Below are 22,423 nucleotides of genomic sequence, written 5' to 3'. Positions count from 1 at the left end.
ATACTAATTAAGTACTAATACATGATAAGTTATTTTTTATTATTTCGATTACAAAACAGTCGATGATTACCATTAAAAACGATATTTAAAATAATACAAAAAACATCGATGCATCGATAGTGCCGTCGATGTTTCTTCACCCCTCTATAGCGTAGTGCTCTCTCTCGCAATGGGAGCCTAAATAAATAACTAGAATAATAATTGTTTCAAAAATAAAATCATAATTAATAATAAAATGTAAATTGTGGAGTGTTTGCAGAGAGTGCTTAGTTTTTAGTGGTCAAAGTAATAACAATTTCATTCAATTACATTCAAGCTTTTTTGCTGCGTAGCTACAGCCTGTGCGTATAACAAAGACAGACGTTGGCGTACGGCCAAGGCATATGCAAGGGCTAGCGTCAGAAAGAGTCAGCTCCATAGAGCACAAGAAGCAGAAAAAGAATCCAAAATTTTTAGCTCTCTGCTTCTGCTTTTGTTTGTGTCTTTGCAACATGCATTCAATATTTTAATTTAGGTATAGTGCATGGAAACTAACATTTAAGAAGTGCAAGTGTTGCAAGTGTATCAACAATGGCTTGATTAATACGCAATAGATAAAAGCCAAAACCACGCAAAACAAAAAACACTTTATAGTGCGTGCGTGCGCCTGTGAGTTTACGAGTTTGCGTGTGTGTGTGCGTTATAATTATATATGTATATGTGTATTACATATGTGTATGTATGTATGTGTGTAATATTCCTGCAGGGGCAAAAGCAACAAACCAACCAACTTTGCTCTTTTGTTGTTGTGTTTGTTATTGTAGGCAACAAATTTACGTTGGACACACATTCATACATTCGTACATATGTATTAAAAGGAAAGGCGAAGAGAACTGAACAACTGAAAATTAGCGTGTGTAAAATAATCGAGGAGGAGGAAAGTGACTGTGTTGAGTAAGGAAGGGAAACTATATAACTGAATAACTGAGGAAATTTTCTAAGAAAAGGGGGCGCAACGCTCCAAAAATTGGATACCGCTCGTGTTGCCCCCGCCCCATTGATATGGCAAAAACTGCTGCTGGCCAGGTTAGTGTGTTCATATTGCTATCAATGAATTTATTTACATATTTATTTCTTGTGTTTATGTTTAGTATGTACGCAAGAAACCAGTAAACTGCCATCGCATCAACGCCTGACATGGATACAATAATAAAAACAAACGTTGCTGAGAGTAGTTGTAAATAGTTCTATTTATATATATATAGAATCGCTATATATATGTTTATGTATAAATATGAAAACCATAACGCCGGATACATCCACATCAGCAGCGCCACAAGAACAGCAGCAGCAACAACAAATGCCCACTCAAGGCGCCACCATTCCACAACAGCGACAGCATATTATACCTGTGATTATGGAAGCAACGGCGCACGTGAATCTCGTAGACGATGACGATGAAAAAGATCCATTAGCTTTGGACAGCGCAGCGCATCAAACGCTGCCATTAGAGACGCCCCAGCAGCAGCAACATCAACAGCAGCAGTCGGCGATAAATTCAACGTCACCCAACAAGCACACACATAGTCTGAGGTAGGTAACTAGTCTATTCAATATTATTTTGGTATTAATTTGTCAATTTCATTGAATCAGGCGCCACCTGCCACGCATCATAATGAAATCCATGCCACCTGAGAAAAAGGCAACAGCCAACAGTGAAGATGCATTGCATAACAACGCTGCGTTACCGCCAACAACATCAGTAACGTTAACTGCAGCTGCAGCGCAACTGGCGCCATCACCTGCCATCAACGCTGCCACTACATCCACCTCCGCCTCGTCCTCATCCACGACATCTGCACCACCTGTGCGTGGCATCAGCAGTCGTCGCATCCAACAGCAGCAGCAAGCTAAGGCGGCTGCAGCGGCGGCGGCAGCAGCAGCAGCGGCAACAGCAGCCGCAGCAGCGGCAGCAGCAGCATCAACAGCTTCACCGAGTTCTAAGGCTGTTACCCAAGCGTCGACAATGCGAGAGGTACTGGCCTCGATACCGGGATTCAGTGTTAAGCCGCGTCGTCGCAGCAACAAGAAGCTTACAACTGCGGCGCAAATTGAACAGTTTAAGGATGGCAAAATCGATTTGGAAACGCCAGACTCCATATTGGCATCCACAAACCTGCGCGCGTTGCTAAACAAACAAACATTCTCATTATTGCCGCCACTGTACCAGCACAATCTTATTCAACTGTTGCCGAGCGTGGATCGCGAAGCCAGCGAGGTTGTGCAGCCACCGCTGCAGCAGCCGGACGAGCCGAGTACAAGCAGTGGGAGTGGCAGTGGTAGTGTCAGCAATAGCTCCCATGAAGCCATACGATTAAGCGCCTCCTGCCTAAATAACGAGTTCTTTGCACGCGCCTGCCTAGAGTGGCGAGAACGTCTTAGCGAAGGCGAATTCACGCCAGAGAATCAAATAAAGCTGAAAACGGAAGCGGAACGGGAAAAGAACAAAGTCGATCCCTGGAAATTGAAGCACTTTGAGCCTTATTGGGGCGAGAAAAATGCGAAACGTGCACCGAATTCCAACCCGCCCACCTGTAAGCTTAAGCTCGAGCCCCCAAAGCAGAAGCAGGAGACAACAGCAGCTGATGCAGCTGAAGTGGTAACGCCACCACCACCACCATCATCAACACAAACACCAACAGCACCACCTCCACAGCCACAACAGCAGCAGCAGCAAGAACAACAACTACAACAAGCAACATGTGATAATGAGACTGAACTGAAATTTAATATTGTAAGACAGAGTTTTGCCTATTTGTGAACAACGATTCAATATTAAGCAAATTTTCTTATTCTTTGCAGAGCACAAAGTGCGAATCCACAACCACGACAACCACAACATCAACAATATCCATAGCCAGTGAGAATACTGCAACTACTGGCAGTAGCGTAGCAACATTAGCAACAGCAGAAACAACAGTGTCAACTATCAATGCAACAACAGAAACATTAAATAAAAGTAGCAACAACATCATTAGCAGCAGTAGCAACAGCAGCAGCAGCAACGCTATAACGGAGCAACATCGGCGGGTTCTGAAACGCCCGTCGAGCAGTCCATCACGACGCAAACGCAGCGATCTATCGACAATCGTCAGTGAGTTGCCAACAACGTCAAAAGAAAGCAAGCTAATAAAACGAGAGGTTGTGGAGATGATTGTTCCTAATACAACAAATATTGATGAGCATGCGACCGACGAGTTGGATGCAAAATTAGCAGTAACAATAAACGACCAGCAGCCACTTATAAACAGTACCTGTGCTAAAAACAAGGCAACAAATACGGAGACATTAACAACGCCAACACCAACAACAGCATCTGCATCAATACCAGCAACAACATCGATGTCCACATCAACAGCAGTAGCAGCAACATCAAACATTATACCTACAACAATTCCTGTGACTACCAATCACTTTGCAGGCTACTCGCCGGATGTGGAACTTGTTGAAGGTATGTTTATTGCTTAAATATTCATTTATAGTTATTAATATTATATTCATCTTATATGATTAGACACCAAAGCAACGCCTAATGTGGCGCTACCAACAGCAACAACTGCGTCGACATCGACAACCACAAGAAACCATGACTTTGTATTTGCAGATACAATCGATCACGGTAAGAAGTTAATACCCATTGACAATTAATACAATTCACACGAAATTTATAAATTCATTCTCTTTTCACACTTAAGCTTACTTCCATGATCATCAAGCAACCATTAGCCACAATTTCTATTCCTCATCATCATCATCAAATTGTAATATACACAACACATTTATTAATTGAAATTCAATATCTAATAAGCAATTTTCTTTGACGCATTTATAGCGACAGCAACAATCATTAAACTGGACGATCCTTGTGATAAGCAGATTGAGGATTCACCAACAATGCCCATGACAATGGCCAGTAATTCGCTGTCGACAACAACGTCGTCGAGTTCGTTGGCGTCCAGCAATTGCACATCGTCATCGATATCATCTTCGTTATCATCGTCCTGTTCCAGCAGCAACTCCTCGACAACGGCTGCCACAACAACGACTTTGGCAGCCCCAATATCGCTAGCAACAGCTGCTGAAACAACGCTTGCTGATATGCAAGCAATGCTCAGCTCAGTGGCCACACTTCAACAGCAACAGGAGCAACAGCAACAATCAACGCCCGCCGTGGAATTAAATTCTAGTGAAATGTTTCAGCATGTGCAGCACGATTGGAACTTTGGTGGCATTAAATTGATGACATCGGCGCCATTAAATAGTGACGCATCAACAATCGACGAATTGCATGGAGCAGAGCATTTAAATGACGAGGCTATCCACATGATGGATGTGGTAAATGAAGCAGAGGATGATGACATTGTGGAATGTCACAATCTGCTGGACAATAATGTCACCGAGGCAGCGGCCGAAGAGGTTGACGAAGACGATGAGAATGTCGATGAGGATGACGATATTGTTGAATGCATTGACGCTGAGCCACAAGACCAGGATGAAGTGATGAGTGCAATGGTTGATCACGTTATCGAGGACAGCGAGGGCGACACTGTGCGTGATATTGTAGACAAATTGCAGCAGCATCATCAACAGCAGCAGGAACAACAGCAACAGCAGCAGCAACAACATCAATTGCATGCGCAAATTCAGGATGTGGTGCAATTAGCGCAACATTCGTTTATACCACAAGCGCATAACGTCGACTATTCAAATGAGGTAAGTGCAATTTGAATAACATTGAAGAGTACTATGATAAAGTGAATCCCTTCGTTTGCAGATTACGCATGAACTGCTGTGTGATGCAGTGCCCATGTCGGCAGCCGAAATGGAGGTATCCAGCACGGTTATTACGAACAGCAGTAACAGCAACGACAGCAGCAATAACTTGAGTTTATGCAGCAGCAGCAGTAGTAGTATTGCGATTAATCAGCTACCGCAACAAGCAACTGCACCTGCTGCAGCGCCTCCTCAGCAGCAGCGTCAGATTCTGGTTGATTCCAATGGTCAGATTATTGGGAATTTCCTTTTGCAACAACAACAGCAGCAACAGCGCCAGCAGCAGCAACTGCAGCAGCAGCAATTATTACAACAGTTCACCTTGCAAGCAGCTGCACAACAGCACCAACAGCAGCAACAACAGCAGCAGCAGCAGCAACAACATCAACAAGTGCAACAGCAGCAAGCAACTAGCAGCAATGCGTTACATAAAACACATCAAACGTTGCCCATAACGTTGCGCAAGCCTTTTGAGATTAACAGCAATGGGGCTCAGCAGTTTTTGGCACCTAATCTTCTCGCACAGCAGCAGCAGCAACAACAACAGCAACTCGAACAGCAACAGCAAGCACAGCAAAAGCAACAACAACTACAACAATTTGCTTTGCAGCAGGCTCAATTGCATCAAAGACAATTGCTAGCGCAGGTAGCTAACAACAATCTGCTGCAACAACAGCAACTGCAGCAACAACAACAACAACAGCAGCAGCAACAAAGCTATCAACAACAGCCGCAACAAAGCGTTGTGCCGCCCAAGTTCATAGCTAAACCCCTGAACATTATATCGATGACACGACCAGCCAATGCATCGCCCAACACCGCTGCAACGCCTGCTGTTGTCGCAACACCAACAGCAGCAAATAACCAACAGATTCCGTCCAGCTATGCCAATGTTGTTACGGCAGTTCAGCAGCAACCAGCAACAGCTCAACAGCAGCAGCAGCTCAATCACAACAGTAATTTGCAACAGCAACAACAGCAGTCTGTGCAGGTACCCGTCTCAGCAGTTAACAATGTGTTAACAATGAAAGCAATGCCGCCATCAGGTGTACCGACCACTATAGCCCAGCAACGATTGCAGCCTAAAATGCCCACGGGCAAGGGACGCAAGGCGACCACCAATAGATTGCCACCGGGTGCTGTTAATCTAGAGCGAAGCTATCAAATATGTCAGGCTGTAATACAGAACAGTCCAAATCGCGAGAACCTCAAAGCCCAACTGCGACCGCCGGCAGCTATTCTCAGCCAGCAGCAGGCAACAACAACTGTCAGCAGCACTAGCAGCAATACGGCATTGAATGTATCTACTGTGGCTGCCACACCGATGAGCAATCTCAGCACGGTTAGCAGCAATGTGATAGCAACAGCTGCTGCCGCCGCAGCCCCACAGAATTTGAAGCAGGAGGAACTGCTTGTCGGTGGGGCGGCCACAGTTGCTGCAGCGCCAGCCCTGCCCTCCGGTATGCCACCTAATGTAATGGGTGTGGGGAGACCAGGTGTCTACAAGGTAAATGGAAATTTGAACTTATATAGTATATGCCATTAAAGCTAATGTTTCTTACGCTTGCAGGTAATCGGACCTCGCATGGGAGGCTTTCCGCGTAAGAAGTATGTGCAGAGAAAGCCATCACCCACAACAGTTATACGACATATGATGACAGCGGCGCCAGGTGCCGCCAGCAATGCTGCACAGCAGCTGCAGTTGGCAACTGGGCAACAGGTGGCACAGCAGGCGCCGCCAACGACACCGGAACAGCTCCTGCATCAGAATGGAACTGGGCAATACGTGTTGGTTCATCGCGCCAATGTGGGTGCAGCTGACAATCAAGCGCCACGTGCCTCGAGTGCCCCACCTATGCATCAAAATCAGGTATGCCTATTAATTAAACTATTAATTATCCAAATTTATTTGATTCTAATTGCTTGCTGTGCTCAACTATTTTGGCAGTTTGTCACCGTGCAGAATCCGTTGCACAATCTGAACGGATTAACAATGGGCGGACGCGGGCGTCCGGCATCTGTTGACAATAACACGGCTGGCAACGGTGCGCCAGTGATTGCCAACAATGATGCACTGCATCATCATGAACTGCACCCGCAGCAGCAGCAGCTGCAACAGCAGCAGTTGGGCAATGTCAGTGCGGCCGCGAATATTGTGCGGCGCAATGTCGCTGCAGGTAAATTGGTGTATTATTAGTGCTTAGCGAGGTACGTCTTTCAAATCCATCGCCCATAAATCAAATCAAAATCGACTCATTGGCACGCAATAATATTTATCACATAGATTTGTTAGATTTACCTTTCGTTGTTTCTACGTAACACTTTTGCGTATGCATTTGCGTATCGAGTATGTAAACTCTGCATGTTTTGTATTTGAATTCAATATTATTTTGTATTCTTTGTAAGAAATTAAGTTGGCATTCTTTTATTTAATGAATATGCTAATAATATTTTTTATTTTTACAAAAAGGAACCAATATCACCTACATTGATGCCACTAACAACAGCACTTCGGCACCAGCAACTACTCTGATTGAAGCTGGCAATAACTTTATGGTAACAACCAGCACTACATCGACAACAGCTGCTGGCAGCATTGCTGGCAATCAGGTACAAATACAGCAGACAACTCAACAACAGCAGCATCCATTATTGCAAATGCAACAAAGCGGAGAGAACACGCCACCAGGCAACGAGGCAACAACCAACAACAGCTGCGCATGTGCACTAAACGCGATGGTCATTTGTCAGCAGTGCGGTGCTTTCTGCCACGACGACTGCATCAATGCAGCCAAGCTGTGCGTTGCCTGTGTGATTAGATGAAAGCTACGCCTGCAGATGCAACTTGACAACGTATTATAGTAGTATATAAATATTTATATATAGATAATACCCATATTAAGATGAACTGGCTATCTAATATCGTATTGTATTGTGAGTCTTAGTTGAAACGTCAGGAAAAGAAACATTTGACAAGACAACAGACAGCAAACATAGACATTTTTACTCGACAAATTTTTGTAAGCTAATGACTATAATCAAAAGCATAAGAACGTACAGAACTCGGAGTGCAGCGAAGGCTTGTGCTTGTGACAAAAATATATACAAACCCCAACTCATCATAAATACACACATATATATATAGTATATATCCATGTAAACTTAGGCATGTTGCAGCAACTCTCAAAAACTTTTGTATAAATCATTACAAATGACCTATAGAGATACAGACATACATTTATAATTATGGGGAAAGTCGAAGCAAATGTTGAGTACTTTGCGCTTATCGCATATCCTTGAGATGTGAGTTGTTTTCGTAGTTTGATTCTCAAGGATATTGAAAGACCAGATACAATATAGAAACAAGCATTAACAAGAACCGAAACAAAAAACATACTGTAATTAAAGATAAATACAAAAAAGGGCAGCAAAACCAATAAAATACGAAAAGCAAGTATATGCTTAGTGTATATATTTATGTTTAATATTAGTTGTAAATTAAAAGTAAAAACGTGTATACATTGAACACATATACACTTATAAATACATATTTATTTCTAAGTTAGATTTGAGAAAAACTTCATACTTAGGTTGGACATATGTATGCCTGAAGACTATGTATATTTTTTTATAATTTGTCGCTGCATATGCGTAATGATATTCAGTTGATTCGTTTTTAAACAAAAAAAAAGAGTTGGAAGTGAAATAATTAAATACATCTACAGCTACAACATACACGAAAACAAACATACATATATATTTTACTGTGTAATAATAACTAAGCTTTTTAATTTCCCTAATCTTAAGTTATCATTCGCTACACAAACACACATACATACCACACACACCCACACATCTCTAGAATATATATATTATAGCGCATAAAATAATTGTAATTTGCATATAAAAATGATTTAAAATGCATAAAATTGTTGATAAAACACACACAAAATTACAACACATAAAAATATAAAATGAAATGGAAAACTCAAATGCAATTAAAAAATGAAGCAAAACTATAAACGACATGAGGAACAAAATTAAAAAAATAAACAAACAAAAAAACAAGTACGAAAAACATTTTGCTCCTAGATGCACTCAAAATTAACCAATAAACATTATTACAAATAAAATAAAAAATCTAAATAGCGGCGCTTTTTATTTCAGCTGTCACATTTCATATATCCCCGTTATAATAAGAGTGTAATGAATACGTTAATCACTACTCTTGGAGAGTGCCATAATTTATTTGTTAACAATTATCATAAAGTATTTACACCGACAACAGAAAGGCAGCAACAACACTCTTTACAATGGTGGCTACCTCTGACATCGCCCCATTACCGGTGTCGCCACACATTAGGGTCTTTGAAATGCAGGGAATCTCCGTGTAGCCCCAGCTGATTAACCTGTTGATCTGTTCTCGAGTTATGGGATGATCGTACATGCGAGTGTTCATTGCTGGAGCGAACAGGAGAGGCTTCTTAAGGTCCCAAGCGCGTACAACACACATCACCAGGTTATCGCATATACCCTATAAAAATCAACAACTTATCAGTTTATCTTTATGCATTACACTTAGATAATTTTGTCTTACGGTAGCAATCTTCGCCAGAGAATTGGCGCTGAGCGGTGCTATCAAGAGCATATCTGCCCATTTGCCTAGCTCAATATGGAGCACAGGGTCACCACGCTTATTCCAAGTAAGCCACTCGTCGCGGTTGTGTAAGATGGGAACGTTCTCCGGCATTTGTTCCAGTTCAAAAAAGTGCTTAGCATGTTCCGTAATAATGACTTTGATCTGATGAGAAATGGTAATCAAGTAAAAACGTAATGAAACTCAACAATTAGCAACTCACGTTAAATTTGTATTCCAGCTGTTCATTACTTAGTTCGGATATTAATTGAACTAGTTTTATGGTAGCAACACTTCCCGTTGCTGCAATGATCACATTGCGTTCTGGCTTTATTGTTGTTGTTGTTGAGGCTGATGCTGCTCCTTGGGCAGCGTCTTTTGCGAAAATCCCAGTTTCTCCCATTCTGTTTTTTCCATAAGATTGTTGTCCATGCGACAGCCCAAATAATCTTTAGCCTCTAAGCGACACTTGCCGTTGTCGTTGTCGTTGCGTCTCAAGCAACTTGCATAGATTAGGAAGTGCTTCTTGCACAAGCTCTCGTGATCTAATGGAAAGCTGCCCTTCTCCGGCGCTGTGGGGATGAACTTCTTTTGATTGTAAATCTGTGAAGTCATTTGTACAGTATTCACTACAAGCTCTTATCTTAAATCATGGATAAGTGAGCATACAGCAATTATGAAATAGATTATACATATGTGAAAATAAAGCAAATAATAACAACTGTCAACTGGCCATACTGACCAAGATTACCACATTATGCAAAGTAAATGTGGTGGCAACTCAATAATTTGTAATCGAAAGTCATCGTTTATCGATTCAAAGCGGCTAAAAGACGAAGCCGGCAGAATGCTGTGTCCTAATTTATTTATTTATTTAATTTTAACGTTAATATTGACAGCAGAAGCTCAGCTTGAGCGCGATCCTAATGGATACTTGACATATTGTCCCTGCATGGGTAAGTTGAACTACTTTTTAAGTATTTAAACTATATTTTCAGTTATGTTTCTAGGACGCTTTGGTAATCAGGCGGATCATTTTCTGGGCTCGTTGGCATTTGCTAAAGCATTAAATCGAACGCTGATATTGCCTCCATGGGTCGAGTATCGTAAGGGTGAAATGCGCTCCCGACAAGTATCATTCGATACATATTTCCAAGTACAGCCATTGCTTGATTATCATCGCGTGATTCTAATGTCGGACTTCATGTCAAAATTGGCTGAGGATGTGTGGCCAGCAACGGAACGCGTCTCCTTCTGCTACATGGAGCGCAAAAGCCTGCAGCAGGAGAAGAATGATCCAGATGCACCTAACTGCCATGCCAAGGATGGGAATCCCTTTGGACCTTTCTGGGATACTCATAATATCGATTTTGTGCGCTCGGAGTTCTACGGTCCGCTACATTTTGATGTTCATCACAGTGCCATGGCAACCAAATGGATGAACAATTATCCAGCTGATAAATGGCCAGTCTTAGCGTTTACCGGCGCACCAGCGAGCTTTCCTGTACAGCTGGAGAATCGCGAACTACAAAAACATCTCCAATGGAGTCGAAAGTATAATGTGGCAGCTCAAGAATATATACGCAACGTTTTGCCACGCGGCGCTTTCATTGGACTCCATTTGCGCAATGGCATCGATTGGGTGCGTGCATGTGAACACATTAAGGATAGCCAGCAATTGTTTGCATCTCCTCAATGTCTGGGCTATAAAAATGAGCGTGGTCACCTCTATCCCGATCTATGCATGCCCTCGAAGGAGGCAATTGTGCGTCAATTAAAGCGCACCATTAAGAATGTGCGTCAAACCCAGCCCAAGAATGAGGTAAAGTCTGTGTTTGTTGCATCCGATGCCAATCACATGATCGCTGAACTTACCGCAGCCCTGAGTCGAATGGACATTAGTGTACATAAGTTGCCTGAGGATGATCCATATCTGGATTTGGCAATTCTAGGACAATCAAATCACTTTATTGGCAACTGCATCTCTTCGTATAGCGCTTTTGCAAAGCGTGAAAGGGATGCACATGACTTTCCGTCATATTTCTGGTCTTTTCCCAAAGAAAAAGATCGTCAGCAGGCGAAGATGCATGAAGAGTTGTAAAGCAATCGACTAACAAACGTGAATCTCGGAACACTTGTATCAATCCTTATCATTAGTAATTTGTAGTATTAGTATTAATAAGCTAGAACGATTATTGCGTTTGATTCAAGAATTTATGAAATTATTTTATACTCCATTTTCGATTTACTTAGAAATTTATTCAAGCTTTGTTTCTCACGCATTTCCTCAAAATAATTTAATATATAAACTTTTTACGGTGCTTTTTATTTGATCTTGACGTCACTAAGATATTTCGCAATCGGTATTTCTAATGTATCAACTTCTGCGTACGCGCCAAATCCAATTGTGCAGATGAAACATTCGTCAAGCCTTCACGAACCGAGCTGAGGTTCTCCTTCCATGCCTGCAGCAGATCACGCAGCTGTTCCCACTGTGGTGCACCAAAGGTCCTATGCATAGTCGACGAGATATGCACCTTGCGATTGGCCTGATCGAGACGCACACGCACCAGTTTCGTCTTCAACACCTCAATGACAAATGGCTCTACTTCGTCTTCAGCGATCTGAAGTTCCTTAGTCAGTGTATCGAAGCTCATCTCGGGGAAACTCTCAGCCAATTGCATGAACGTAAGCAGACGCATCTTCTTCATGTTTTGTTCATGGTTGAGACCCTGAGAGTTCACAAACTCCTTATGATCCTCGTAAAATTGCACATACGATGGCAATTTGTCTGATACGAATATGGACAATAAATCGTGAATCAAATCGCCTTCTAGGAAGCGCACAGGCTTCAGCGACAATAGAGGATCGAGCAGGAATGTATTGGGATCGGCCAAAGCGGTGACAATGCACTTCATGGCATCTTCACGAGCAACGCACGCATTATCGGCGGTGTAGGTACCCAACAGTTCAATCATCACCTTGGAAGACAGTTCCAGATTGGTGTCCTTGGTCACATCGTGCAGCAGACGATACAACTTCTGCATCTGCTCGCTGGATGGTGGGCAGTTGGCAAACTGCGATTTCAATTGATCGACGCCAGTGAAGACCTCGAGCACTTGATCGCACTGCTTGGCCACTTGCACCAAGTGGTAGTAAACATGGTAGCGCAATGGGGACGCTGTATCCAGATTGTTGAAAAGACGCCACAGTGACTGCAAGCAAACTTTCGCCAGCGGCTGGTTGGGTGCCTTGGTCATCTTTTCGCAATATGCCAGGACAATATTCTCGCCACGATCCAGAGGTATCTACAAGCGTGTAGAAGAATATTGAATTTTTCCCGTAATTAAACGGTATTTTTGTACTAACCGTAATCATAATGGACACAATGCTGTTTAAAATGCCATCGATCTGGGCTGGTTCGCCGTCTTTGAAGCAAACTTCGCAGACGCCAATAATTTTGTGCAAATCATCTTCAACGCCTTTATTAGATTTTTCCGATGAGATTTCGGCACCCAACTTCTTGAAATACTTGCGCAGTTCTTGCACCTGTGTTTAAAATAGAAATATAAGTTAATTCGGATTTTGATATTTACAAATTTTGTTTTTGCAGTCAGCCGCATCATAACCTCACTTTACTGTTCATCAGATGCCACAGTAGCTACTAGTTACTTATTTGTGTTTAAACATTACCTGCTCATCTAACGACAGATCTATAAACACCGGATGTGAAGCCATGATTTAATTGAACGTTTAATTATTTATTTTTGCAAAAAATATAAACAATTTGCACGCACACGTCGCTGAGTTGACAACTCGAAAGGAAAGCGTGACCGCAGTTAAATAATAAAATATACTATTTTAGATAGGAAATATACCATAGTATGTTTGTAAATATCATTTCGATAGACACAGTTCGATAACGATTGTATTGTTTTTTTTTGTGAAATTCTATAATTTACCGGGCTAAAATGGACGATCTAATCGACGATTCGTTTGACGATGTATTGGCTTCCATGGACATGCCCACAGCTCCCAAGGTACCCAAATTGCAGGTCCAATCAGAGTCGCTAGCCTCAAGCAATAGCAGCAGCAACGTAGCTGCAGGTTCATCCAAGTTGCCATCAAATCCGCACAGTGTTTTGGTTCACAGTAAACAAAGGGGAAATCCTATTCTGAAATCCATTCTCAATGTGCCTCTGGAGTTTCGCGATGACATTGTGCCCGATTATGTGGTGGGCCGCACGTCATGCATTTTATTCCTATCACTCAAGTATCACAATCTCAATCCCGATTACATATGTCAGCGTCTAAAAGCGCTGGGCAAGATGTACGAGTTGCGAGTTCTGCTGGTCCAAGTGGATACTCCGGAGCCACACAATGCGTTGAAGAGCTTAACACGTATCTCATTGCTGGCGGATTTAACCATGATGCTGGCATGGAATGCAGAGGAAGCCGGCAAAATCATAGAAACGTACAAACAATTTGAGAAGCGTCCGCCTGATCTCATCATGGAGCGTGTGGAATCGAATCCCCATCAGAAAGTGAGTTACTCAAGCACTTGCTTCTCAATCATAATCGAATTTTTCTCTACAGCTTGTGGCAGCGCTTACCAACATCAAGCCAGTGAACAAAACCGATGCAGTGACTCTATTGCAGATCTTCGGTAATCTTGAGAATCTTATCAATGCCAGTGAGGAACGGCTGTCTCAGGTTATGGGTCTGGGTCCACGTAAAGCTAAGAAACTGTACAAGACGCTGCATGAGCCGTTTCTTAGCAAATAGTCGCTAGATACTGCAACAAGTTACATATTTATTACATTCATTTATACTTAAGCATATCCTTAGGTATGTACACATAAAACCCACACAAAAAATATTAAGAATCCCCTTCTACTCGCTTAGTTTCCATATCTTAATGGTGCCATCGTCACTGCAAGAGATCAGTTGACCTGGCGTCACAGGATTCCATTCGACAGCATTCACATCCTGTTCGTGTGCACTTTCCTCGGTCGTTAGCAACTCAAATGTGGGTTCATCCCTTTTGGAATCGCTTGTCTCCTTGAAGATGCGAATGCCATCATCGCCACAGGCGCTAGCAATAAGCCCAGTTAGCTTGCACCACGACACATCGTAAATGGCACGTGAATGCTGCCCTGCTATGGTGCAGACGCACTTCCATACGGTTGTTTTGTCCGGTGTCGCAATGCCAGCCTCATTACCCGGCGGATACGCTCGCCAGATCTTGAGCGTAGCATCATCGCTGCAGGACACCAAACGATCGCCATCGGCATCAAAGTCAATGCTCCACACTGTGCTCGTGTGCGAGCTGAGCGTTGCTGTGCAATCCCAATCGCTGTCTAAGGCACTTTCGGCAAACATTTTGATGGTATTGTCATATGAGGCAGAAGCCAAGATCTCGAGTTTTGGATGCCACACGACACGCTTCACATCCTGCGTGTGTGCGTTAAGTACAGCGGCGCATTCGAACTCATCATCGCCAGCCACCTCCCAGATCCACACAGATTTGTCGCGTGAACAAGTCGCCAAGAGGCCTCCACTGCGTGACCAACTAACGCTCTTCACCTCGTTCTCATGGCCCTCCAGGGTGGCATTGCATTCGTGCTTGGACCAAATGGCGGTAGTGGCATCGAAGCTGGCCGAGGCCAAGTACTCGCCACATGGCGACCAGCGTACCTCGCGTATTGTGCGCTTATGTCCATCGGACAATATGGTTTTAGTGCTCCAGCTGTTGCCAGAGAGGGACCAAACACGGATGGCTTTGTCCTCACCACACGAAGCGAAGCTGTTGCCTTTCGGATGCCAGGCGACTCCCCAGATGCGCCCTTTGTGGCCTTGTAGTGTGTGCTCGAGTATTAGACGACCCATGGCGAAATTGCTACGATTTGATAAGACAATGTAATTCTTGAACTGTGTGTGCTTTAGAGATGGTACATTGACACCGATAGCACGCACTACCGATGTTTATTAAATTGGTGTTGAGCAACCTCTTATGACAAATGTGTTCTTGAAGCTGTATTTTAGTATTTTTATACCGAACATTGTACAGACGGTTTGCGCTTATCACGAAACATTCCGATGGTTGGCAACACTACAAAGAAAGTTGTGTATTTATTTCTTGTGTTGTGGTTTTGCACTTAACAAAGTGCACTGCTGATAAGAAAATGAACGGCCTAATTGTGTTTAATAGTGCCAACGATGTCGTCTATCAGAACCTGAATGCAACATTAACCGACAAAATCTGCAACATTGCCATTGCCCAAGGTTTGTTGCCAGCTACAAGTCGAACAGCAGCTGGAGCTGCACTGGACAGTAATGTATTATTGCAAATCTTTAGTCCAATCATCAGCTCGCAGCGAATAATGCATTGCCAGTTCGACAATGCGTATGCCAGCTTCCAGTGTGAGAATGACTTCAACTTGGTGTTTGGTGAGCTCTTGGGCTACAGCTTCCTTAAGATCGGACAAATCGAGATCGAGCAGTTAACGCGTCAATTGGGCGTGGCCATGACACTGACACGCTACTGCTATGGTGCCAATTTATTTGGTGTCCAGGCCGGACATATGCAGCAGGAGTTGCTGACCCAGTGCTTGAACTGCTATGAGACACAGTTATGTCAGGAAGAGCAAGCTTATCTGCTGGAAGCGATGCCCAAGCTGCTGGTCAATCCGGAACTGAAAAGAACCGTGCACGTGACCCTAGACGCCACGTTGGAGCAGCTGCGTCAGACGGGTGGACAGCAGCGAACCCATGCCATGCTCTTGATATCCCACAAACTGCTGGCATTGAACAGCACGCGCCTGGCGCTTCCTTTGGCTCCTGCTGATTTGCTTTTTCTGGCTATTCTGGCGCGTGCTCTGAATTCGCAGCAAACACAACGTGCAGTGGCCGTATTCCTGCAAGGCGTCTCCCACGATCCGAACTCTGGTTGTGTGCCAACCATAGTACATTTCTCGCGTCTTCATGGTCACCAGGTGCTGTTGCAGCTCATTGAGTATGGCCACATGCCGCTAACCAGCAGCATCTACGACACCTTCTTTGTGCTACAAAAGATTGTTGCCGTGCAGCAGCAGGGCGATGGTGATGCACTAAAGCCGGCCTATGAGAGTCTCGAATCGTTTGTAAGTCAAACGTTGACGGCTCTTAAACGTTACCTGAAGCAGAAGCATGAGGAGCTGGAAATTTGTGTGAAGAAGTTTACAGCACGTTGGGAGAATCTGCGCAAAATGTATGTGGAGTTCTTCAAAAGCTACGAGCGTGAGCTGCTCGTGCGTATCGAGTCCAATCTTCCGGCATTCGTTGAGGAACTGAAGCAACTTTTCACTCTTTCGCTTGCCTGCTGCGACAGCGCCAGTAATCATCAATTAGATCAGTTGGCCGACTCGGCGGCTGTGGTGGAAGCCAAACTGCTCGAATTGGCAGAATTTCTGGCCGTGAAGGCGGCGCGTAACATCTCAATTGATGCCTATCTGGAGGACTTTCCCGGCCTGGTGCATTTTATGTATGTGAATCGCAGCACAGGTCAAATGTTAGCGCCTGAACTTCGTCAGCTGAATCCACCATCGAAGCTGGTGCCCAAGTCAAAACTGTGGCAAATGGTTGCGTTTACACGGGGCTATCTGAAGAAGGGCCAGACCACTGTCATGTGGAAGGATCGCACATTCCATTACTCGTACTTTCTATGGTTTGAGGACCTATCGGGCAGTAACTTAAAATGCCCACTCGACTTGCAACAGCATTTCCTAGCCACTGGCTTCGGTGGCAATGGTAATGGCAATGGACAGAAACCAACGGCTGAGCCAGGCGCCTTGCCCATGGATTACTATAGTGATTTGGTGGAACTGTGCTTCCCCAAGTTGTCACCACAGAAGGTGCGCGTCTATGAGCTCTACTGCATCCACTTGGGTCTCGTAACGGCAACGTGTGCTGTGGAGCATTCACGTCGCTTGGTGGCCACCATCAGTGATTTGGTTGGCGAGGAGACATTTTAAGTGACACAGAATATCGTATTTTATGTATTAGTTTAGGCTTAGTCAAAATTCCATGCCACACACGATGCTAGTCAAGTTCTTTTGTAGTTATTTACTTGTACTTGGACATTCATTATTTATTATTTAACACCTGTAGGCTTAAGAATAAATTAACCAACAGACAAACTAAGAAACGTTTATTGGACTTGCGCATTTTGCAGTTCCTTCCATTTCTGCTCGAAGAAGGATTTGCGAGCTGTCAGCGGCATTGTCTTCTGGCGCAGCAAAAAGTTTTCATTGCCCAGGGCTGTGTAGGTATCATCGCCAATCAGATGTCTCAACGCAATGTTCTTCTTCAGCTGCTTGTCGTAATAACTGATGCCAGCGGCTACAAATTGTGGCCCCAGTGCGGCCAGTTTTTTATCGATGTCCGCGTCGGTAGTCACTTGATTAAAGTCCTTCATGAATGACCAGCTGCCAATGCCAAACAAACCCAAAATGCCGTACATAACGCAACGCACCTATAAGAATAATGATTAGCAACGTTCTTATGACAATAACCAATCCATTCAACTTACGCTGCCATGTTTTGCAAAGAGATTAAGATGCATATTGAGATAGCGTCCTAACGTGTACACCATGAGGAAGCTCACGCTGGGGAATACCGAGTTCATCAGCACGCGATGCGTCTGCAGCTGGAGTATCGCTTTGCTCAGACCAAACACCTGCTCATCCTCGGTCAAAACAATTGCCTCTTCAAGCAGTTTGCCGTTGTCGGAGCCCCACTTGATTTGTTGATCGCGGAATCGAATGTCGGCTCGCTTAATCTCACCAATGCTATTGTAAGCGTAGTTCACGGGAATCCCTAATGCACCGCCAAAGCGGAACTTGGTAGTACCCGCTTGGAAAAGGTCAAAGCCAAAGACCGTGAACGTTTTAATGAACTTCGCTTCCCGCGGATCTACATTCAGTTGCTCCATAGCTTTGTGCACCCGTTGCTCCACTGCTGGTGGTACTTCGCGTTCAATGCCATTTCTGTAATTCAATTAAATAATTTGATAAACATTGTTCCATCGTTCTGTCCTCGTTCGCTCACCCACTGATAGCACTGCACAAATTGGCGGTAGTATTTAAGTCCAAAGGTGTGTGGCACAAAGTTGGCCACACACAGACCAATCGTCGTTGTGCCAGCTGCAAAAAAAGACAAGCTTTCGTCCTGCCTCCGTCTTAAAATAACTGAAAACTCCGCCACCGGCTTTTCTTTGCATTTTAGCTGTTTTGTAACCAAACCAATCCAAGTGTTTCCTAAAAATGAGCTTTTTAAAGCTCTTAATTGTCGGGGTGTGACCATGATACAATTATAGATTATGTACATATATTGTATCATGGGTGTGACCACAGCAACACTGAAATGGACTTTTAACAACTCAAGTTGTTGTAATGTAACTCTAAACTTTCATGGACTCAGCTTGTCAGTTCTTTAAAAAAAAAATTGGACATTCTAAAATAAACGTTCTAATAAAACACTTTTTATTCCATCAGTGTGTCTTCTTAACACAGAAAAGATTTTTATTAAACTTTTCAGTATTTTTATACTAAAAAGTATATAATACGCCAATAACGATCGCACTATTATGCGGTAAAAATACTGTAGAATTTTCAACAAATTTTTTTGCCTAAGAAATAATTTAAACCCAGAATACTGTAAAACACAAATTGGGCGCAAAAACAAGAGAGCTTCTGCCCACTCTAGAGCAACGGGCATTGGATAGTTGGGGATATACATACATATATACATACCTGTTGGAAGGGATTCAAACTTCTATGAAAATCCCCAAGATGTATGTATTTATGATCTTTTGAAAATAACGGGATTGGTAAATTTGATGAAACTGAAAAAGTTTTCGATGAACGAGTACAACTATGTAACTGCCACATTAATTGTTAAATTGGCAATCTATTATTATTTGGAAATTTAAACTCATTTGAAGATATGAAAAACGCAATCTGGGCAACTCTGAACACACAGAATACGAGTCTTTCATTGCAGCGGCATCACGTCAATTGAAGTGAAATTTTGGCTAGTTTGTTCAAACAAATCCGATAAATTTTCTCTAGCTATACTAATATAGATTAGTACATTTTTTTCCCGCAGGTTCAAATTTACACTACTTGTGCTCTGAACAGTGGAAGGCATGTTTCACAGCATACCCAAATTTTATTCACTTATTCCCATTCCTTCTGGTAAAAAAATCCCAGAAGCGGTCCAAATACAAGGGTTAAAGTAGTTGCAACGATGATACGAGTCTATCAGTGCTGCTAATAAAAACTTGAAAATCCCTAACCTACTAGACTGAGATCCGCACTCATTATGGAGATTATTGTTAAGGCATAGGGTATTTTGGAGCAAGCACTTTACATTAAACAATATTTAAGCCCATCAAAGAACAATGTTCAATGACATACGGTTTAATACATATACATACATATATATAAAAAATAATAAACCAATATCAAATCATCGCTTTCTTTCATTATAAACAGTTTTATGTCTTAACTGAAGATCGACATACAATAAAGTCGGCCGATTTCTTCTAGGTACAACATTATTAAAGCTTACATTTAACCTATTTGCTGGTTGTGCTTTGTAACTTAATGTCAACTACAACTATATTATTTCTGGCGTCTTTATGCCGCCACCAACGCCCCAACCTATGCTCTTGACCAACGGCTACATAAAGTTTTGTGCCATCTGCATTAAACGTCAGACCATTAATGAAGCCTCCAATCGATATACTATTCATCTGCTGAAGTTTTCGTGCATTCGGATTTGCTTGCCAAAGTCTCACACACCCATCGCAGGAGCCTGAAAAATATATACAAGTTGCAGTTACATTTGATTTCTGATATTATGACTTTTCGCACCTGTCGCAATCAGATCCGTGTTGACCACCACGGCTATTGCTGTTATCCAGTTCGCTACAGCATTATCTCCCTTCCCATGGGCTAATTGTGTTGTGCAGATTGGTTTCTTCTTTAATGCGCTCCACAGACTAATTGCACTGAAATAAAAAAGGGACAACTCAATATTGTGGAAACTATTTGAAGAGAAGTATATTTTACCCATCAACGCCGCCGGATACAAAATGCTCATCGTTGATCAGTTTGACACACTCAATGCCATCTTTATGTCCGTTGTATATCAGTTGCGACTCCTCCGTTATCTTCCAAATACGCAATGAGCAATCAGATCCGCCAGCAGTAATTGCTCTCTCACGACTCAATGCATCTATACTTGTGACAGCCGTCTGATGACCAAACCTTCAGACAAATTACAGTTTAATTATGATCAAGAACTCCATTTGCAAAGCTATCTCTAACTTACAAACTCTCCACATACGCCAATTCATCTAAAGACCATATTTTCACTGAACGATCCTTGGCCGCTGAATACAACTCATGCGTTCCCTTGCGAAAAACCAATGCGGAAACATTATCCCTGTGGCCTTTAAAGGTTTTCACATGCTTCATTGTCTGTGGACACCAGATCTGTATGTGGAGACCGCCCTCGGCAATGGCCATGAACTTCATATCACTAGACAGACATATGGCAATAACATGGGATCTTCGCTTCTTGCCGGTTTCGGGTTCCTCGCGATGCGGCAACACATCGCATTTCCCCAGAACTTTGCCACTCTCCGTGCACCAACGAAGCACATATTGCGACTTTGCGCCAGCATAGAGGTATTTGCCATCCGCACTTAAGGCAAGAGCACACAACGGCGTGTGATGGAGCTTGTGTTTGAGGTTGCTTTCTATGATGCATGATTTAATGTTGCCAGCAATGTTGCGTCTCAATCGCCCCACACTATCCAGATACTCAGTCTGCAGGCGTTGTTCGATGCTTTTGCTTAGCTCCCGATCTTCAGCACGTTCCGCCTCCTGTCTCTCAATCTCCGACAAATATTGTTTGGCCAAACGCAAACGTTTGTCTTGTGGTGTTTCAGCTTCTTCTGCTTCGTCAGCTGAGAAGGTGAGTGCATCACCGTCCACTTCACTGCCGTACTCATCATCATCACTGGCGATTTCCTCATCATCAACTTTGGCTCGTCGTTGTTTTTTAGGCGGTGGAGCTGCTGCATTTTGGGTACGTTTCCCTGGTTTTGTGACGCCTTTTTTTGCTTTTGCCGCAATATTCTGTTTTGAGAGTGCCGTCAATATTGTTGCGTAGTAAGTTTCGATGTATGATACTGACCTTGCGTTTTTTGTTGGCCTGTTTAGCTGCGCCTGGCTTTAAAAAAAAAGACGAAGACATTTGTTTAACTACTTTTTTATATTCAATAAATTTAAACACTAAACAGGCCCACGTGCATGGAAAGTAAAATTATCGGTAACACTATCGATATATTAATGTTGACAAAATTGAATATTAAAATCGATGTTATCGATAATTTTTGCAAAAAATACAAATATTTTAAAAGGTTAAAATTGATTATAACTTAATTTTTAATACGTTAATTTAATACTATTCGTTTTAAATCAAAATACACAAATAACAGAAGCCCTAATAATTTTTATGCGGAATGGTATTTTGACAAATTATCAAAACGTATAAGAAATTGCGCGAAATTTTTAATAGACATAACAAGTAAAAGCATTTTTTTTTAGTGGCTTGAAAAAATATATCAATATGAGATAAAAATGTTATATGTTACCCAAAACATCAACATGCGCATACATCGTATATAATTTATACTTTAGACTATTGTTTTGTGAAGAAAGCTCAGAGCTACGATGTTTTGCCAAAATATATAACCGACCATTACACAACACTCTAGTCGCGCGCCCTGAGAATTAAAACTTTAAAAAACTAGCAAAGTTAAGAAAAAAGTTGTAGGTTTACAAATAAAAGAAAATTTTTATTTTATTGAGTAGTTATTTTTATTGAAATTATCAAGTATTTATATATTTAAAATAATCGGAT

At 42.6% G+C, this 22,423-nt stretch overlaps 9 protein-coding genes across 15 annotated transcripts; 4 read left to right on the top strand and 5 right to left on the bottom strand.

Moving 5' to 3' along the window:
- The first annotated feature begins 132 nt into the window (after positions 1-132).
- Positions 133-8,323, top strand: LOC133842298 (polycomb protein Asx). Of its 7 annotated transcripts, none has more exons than XM_062275347.1 (12): positions 133-285; positions 804-1,065; positions 1,131-1,572; positions 1,633-2,773; positions 2,842-3,490; positions 3,554-3,658; positions 3,735-3,800; positions 3,872-4,752; positions 4,814-6,319; positions 6,383-6,682; positions 6,761-7,020; positions 7,283-7,423. In XM_062275347.1, the coding sequence occupies exons 3-11, from the start codon at positions 1,274-1,276 to the stop codon at positions 7,007-7,009; spliced, it is 5,196 nt and encodes a 1,731-aa protein (XP_062131331.1). In that variant the 5' UTR covers positions 133-285; positions 804-1,065; positions 1,131-1,273; the 3' UTR covers positions 7,010-7,020; positions 7,283-7,423. The 7 variants fall into 7 exon arrangements, with proteins under 7 accessions (XP_062131331.1, XP_062131332.1, XP_062131326.1 ...); XM_062275342.1 differs by having other exon boundaries at positions 134-285; positions 858-1,065; positions 6,761-6,989; positions 7,283-8,323; XM_062275341.1 differs by having other exon boundaries at positions 134-285; positions 6,761-6,989; positions 7,283-8,323.
- A 700-nt stretch (positions 8,324-9,023) lies between these two features.
- Positions 9,024-10,051, bottom strand: LOC133842308 (phosphopantothenoylcysteine decarboxylase). The gene is made up of 3 exons (XM_062275358.1): positions 9,672-10,051; positions 9,410-9,613; positions 9,024-9,346 (listed from the first exon to the last, which is right to left on the bottom strand). Exons 1-3 carry the CDS (start codon positions 9,849-9,851, stop codon positions 9,086-9,088), a joined length of 645 nt encoding a protein of 214 aa, XP_062131342.1. The 5' UTR covers positions 9,852-10,051; the 3' UTR covers positions 9,024-9,085.
- A 191-nt stretch (positions 10,052-10,242) lies between these two features.
- Positions 10,243-11,776, top strand: LOC133842303 (GDP-fucose protein O-fucosyltransferase 1). The gene is made up of 2 exons (XM_062275352.1): positions 10,243-10,404; positions 10,459-11,776. Exons 1-2 carry the CDS (start codon positions 10,296-10,298, stop codon positions 11,547-11,549), a joined length of 1,200 nt encoding a protein of 399 aa, XP_062131336.1. The 5' UTR covers positions 10,243-10,295; the 3' UTR covers positions 11,550-11,776.
- On the bottom strand, positions 11,686-13,300 carry LOC133842304 (eukaryotic translation initiation factor 3 subunit M). Its single transcript, XM_062275353.1, has 3 exons — positions 13,142-13,300; positions 12,818-12,997; positions 11,686-12,756 (listed from the first exon to the last, which is right to left on the bottom strand). The coding sequence occupies exons 1-3, from the start codon at positions 13,184-13,186 to the stop codon at positions 11,818-11,820; spliced, it is 1,164 nt and encodes a 387-aa protein (XP_062131337.1). The 5' UTR covers positions 13,187-13,300; the 3' UTR covers positions 11,686-11,817.
- Positions 13,301-13,341: 41 nt separating this feature from the next.
- LOC133842307 (DNA excision repair protein ERCC-1) lies at positions 13,342-14,331 on the top strand. Its single transcript, XM_062275357.1, has 2 exons — positions 13,342-13,992; positions 14,045-14,331. Exons 1-2 carry the CDS (start codon positions 13,420-13,422, stop codon positions 14,231-14,233), a joined length of 762 nt encoding a protein of 253 aa, XP_062131341.1. The 5' UTR covers positions 13,342-13,419; the 3' UTR covers positions 14,234-14,331.
- Positions 14,219-15,420, bottom strand: LOC133842305 (probable cytosolic iron-sulfur protein assembly protein Ciao1). The gene has a single exon (XM_062275354.1). It carries the CDS (start codon positions 15,335-15,337, stop codon positions 14,342-14,344), a length of 996 nt encoding a protein of 331 aa, XP_062131338.1. The 5' UTR covers positions 15,338-15,420; the 3' UTR covers positions 14,219-14,341.
- Positions 15,421-15,528: 108 nt separating this feature from the next.
- Positions 15,529-17,609, top strand: LOC133842300 (BLOC-3 complex member HPS1). The gene has a single exon (XM_062275350.1). The coding sequence runs from the start codon at positions 15,634-15,636 to the stop codon at positions 17,458-17,460; it is 1,827 nt and encodes a 608-aa protein (XP_062131334.1). The 5' UTR covers positions 15,529-15,633; the 3' UTR covers positions 17,461-17,609.
- On the bottom strand, positions 17,548-18,766 carry LOC133842306 (transmembrane protein 177). Its single transcript, XM_062275356.1, is given in 4 exon segments — positions 17,548-17,960; positions 18,018-18,474; positions 18,540-18,640; positions 18,642-18,766. Coding segments are annotated over 4 exon segments (948 nt in total). The 5' UTR covers positions 18,708-18,766; the 3' UTR covers positions 17,548-17,636.
- A 1,186-nt stretch (positions 18,767-19,952) lies between these two features.
- On the bottom strand, positions 19,953-21,852 carry LOC133843250 (U3 small nucleolar RNA-interacting protein 2). The gene is made up of 5 exons (XM_062276706.1): positions 21,695-21,852; positions 20,825-21,636; positions 20,563-20,760; positions 20,365-20,501; positions 19,953-20,305 (listed from the first exon to the last, which is right to left on the bottom strand). Exons 1-5 carry the CDS (start codon positions 21,752-21,754, stop codon positions 20,067-20,069), a joined length of 1,446 nt encoding a protein of 481 aa, XP_062132690.1. The 5' UTR covers positions 21,755-21,852; the 3' UTR covers positions 19,953-20,066.
- Between the last annotated feature and the right edge of the window lie 571 nt (positions 21,853-22,423).

Source organism: Drosophila sulfurigaster, chromosome 3 (genome assembly GCF_023558435.1).
Source record: "Drosophila sulfurigaster albostrigata strain 15112-1811.04 chromosome 3, ASM2355843v2, whole genome shotgun sequence".
In the NCBI taxonomy this organism is placed as follows: domain Eukaryota; kingdom Metazoa; phylum Arthropoda; class Insecta; order Diptera; family Drosophilidae; genus Drosophila; species Drosophila sulfurigaster.
This window is presented reverse-complemented; position numbering and strand designations above follow the sequence as displayed.

Bases quoted from the DNA above. Each gene is read 5' to 3' on its own strand.
- LOC133842298 (XM_062275342.1), top strand. From the start codon at position 1,274: ATGAAAACCATAACGCCGGATACATCCACATCAGCAGCGCCACAAGAA. The intron at 6,320-6,382 runs GTAAATGGAAAT...TTACGCTTGCAG, and splicing joins GGAGACCAGGTGTCTACAAG to GTAATCGGACCTCGCATGGG. The intron at 6,990-7,282 runs GTAAATTGGTGT...TTTTACAAAAAG, and splicing joins GCGGCGCAATGTCGCTGCAG to GAACCAATATCACCTACATT.
- LOC133842308 (XM_062275358.1), bottom strand. From the start codon at position 9,851: ATGGGAGAAACTGGGATTTTCGCAAAAGACGCTGCCCAAGGAGCAGCA. The intron at 9,614-9,671 runs GTGAGTTGCTAA...ATTTCTCATCAG, and splicing joins AGCTGGAATACAAATTTAAC to ATCAAAGTCATTATTACGGA. The intron at 9,347-9,409 runs GTAAGACAAAAT...TGATTTTTATAG, and splicing joins CTCTGGCGAAGATTGCTACC to GGTATATGCGATAACCTGGT.
- LOC133842303 (XM_062275352.1), top strand. From the start codon at position 10,296: ATGCTGTGTCCTAATTTATTTATTTATTTAATTTTAACGTTAATATTG. The intron at 10,405-10,458 runs GTAAGTTGAACT...TTATGTTTCTAG, and splicing joins GACATATTGTCCCTGCATGG to GACGCTTTGGTAATCAGGCG.
- LOC133842304 (XM_062275353.1), bottom strand. From the start codon at position 13,186: ATGGCTTCACATCCGGTGTTTATAGATCTGTCGTTAGATGAGCAG. The intron at 12,998-13,141 runs GTAATGTTTAAA...TTTTAAACACAG, and splicing joins ATCTGTCGTTAGATGAGCAG to GTGCAAGAACTGCGCAAGTA. The intron at 12,757-12,817 runs GTTAGTACAAAA...ACACGCTTGTAG, and splicing joins TTGTGTCCATTATGATTACG to ATACCTCTGGATCGTGGCGA.
- LOC133842307 (XM_062275357.1), top strand. From the start codon at position 13,420: ATGGACGATCTAATCGACGATTCGTTTGACGATGTATTGGCTTCCATG. The intron at 13,993-14,044 runs GTGAGTTACTCA...TTTTCTCTACAG, and splicing joins AATCGAATCCCCATCAGAAA to CTTGTGGCAGCGCTTACCAA.
- LOC133842305 (XM_062275354.1), bottom strand. From the start codon at position 15,337: ATGGGTCGTCTAATACTCGAGCACACACTACAAGGCCACAAAGGGCGC.
- LOC133842300 (XM_062275350.1), top strand. From the start codon at position 15,634: ATGAACGGCCTAATTGTGTTTAATAGTGCCAACGATGTCGTCTATCAG.
- LOC133843250 (XM_062276706.1), bottom strand. From the start codon at position 21,754: ATGTCTTCGTCTTTTTTTTTAAAGCCAGGCGCAGCTAAACAGGCCAAC. The intron at 21,637-21,694 runs GTCAGTATCATA...CTCTCAAAACAG, and splicing joins AGGCCAACAAAAAACGCAAG to AATATTGCGGCAAAAGCAAA. The intron at 20,306-20,364 runs GTGCGAAAAGTC...TATATTTTTCAG, and splicing joins CACGGATCTGATTGCGACAG to GCTCCTGCGATGGGTGTGTG.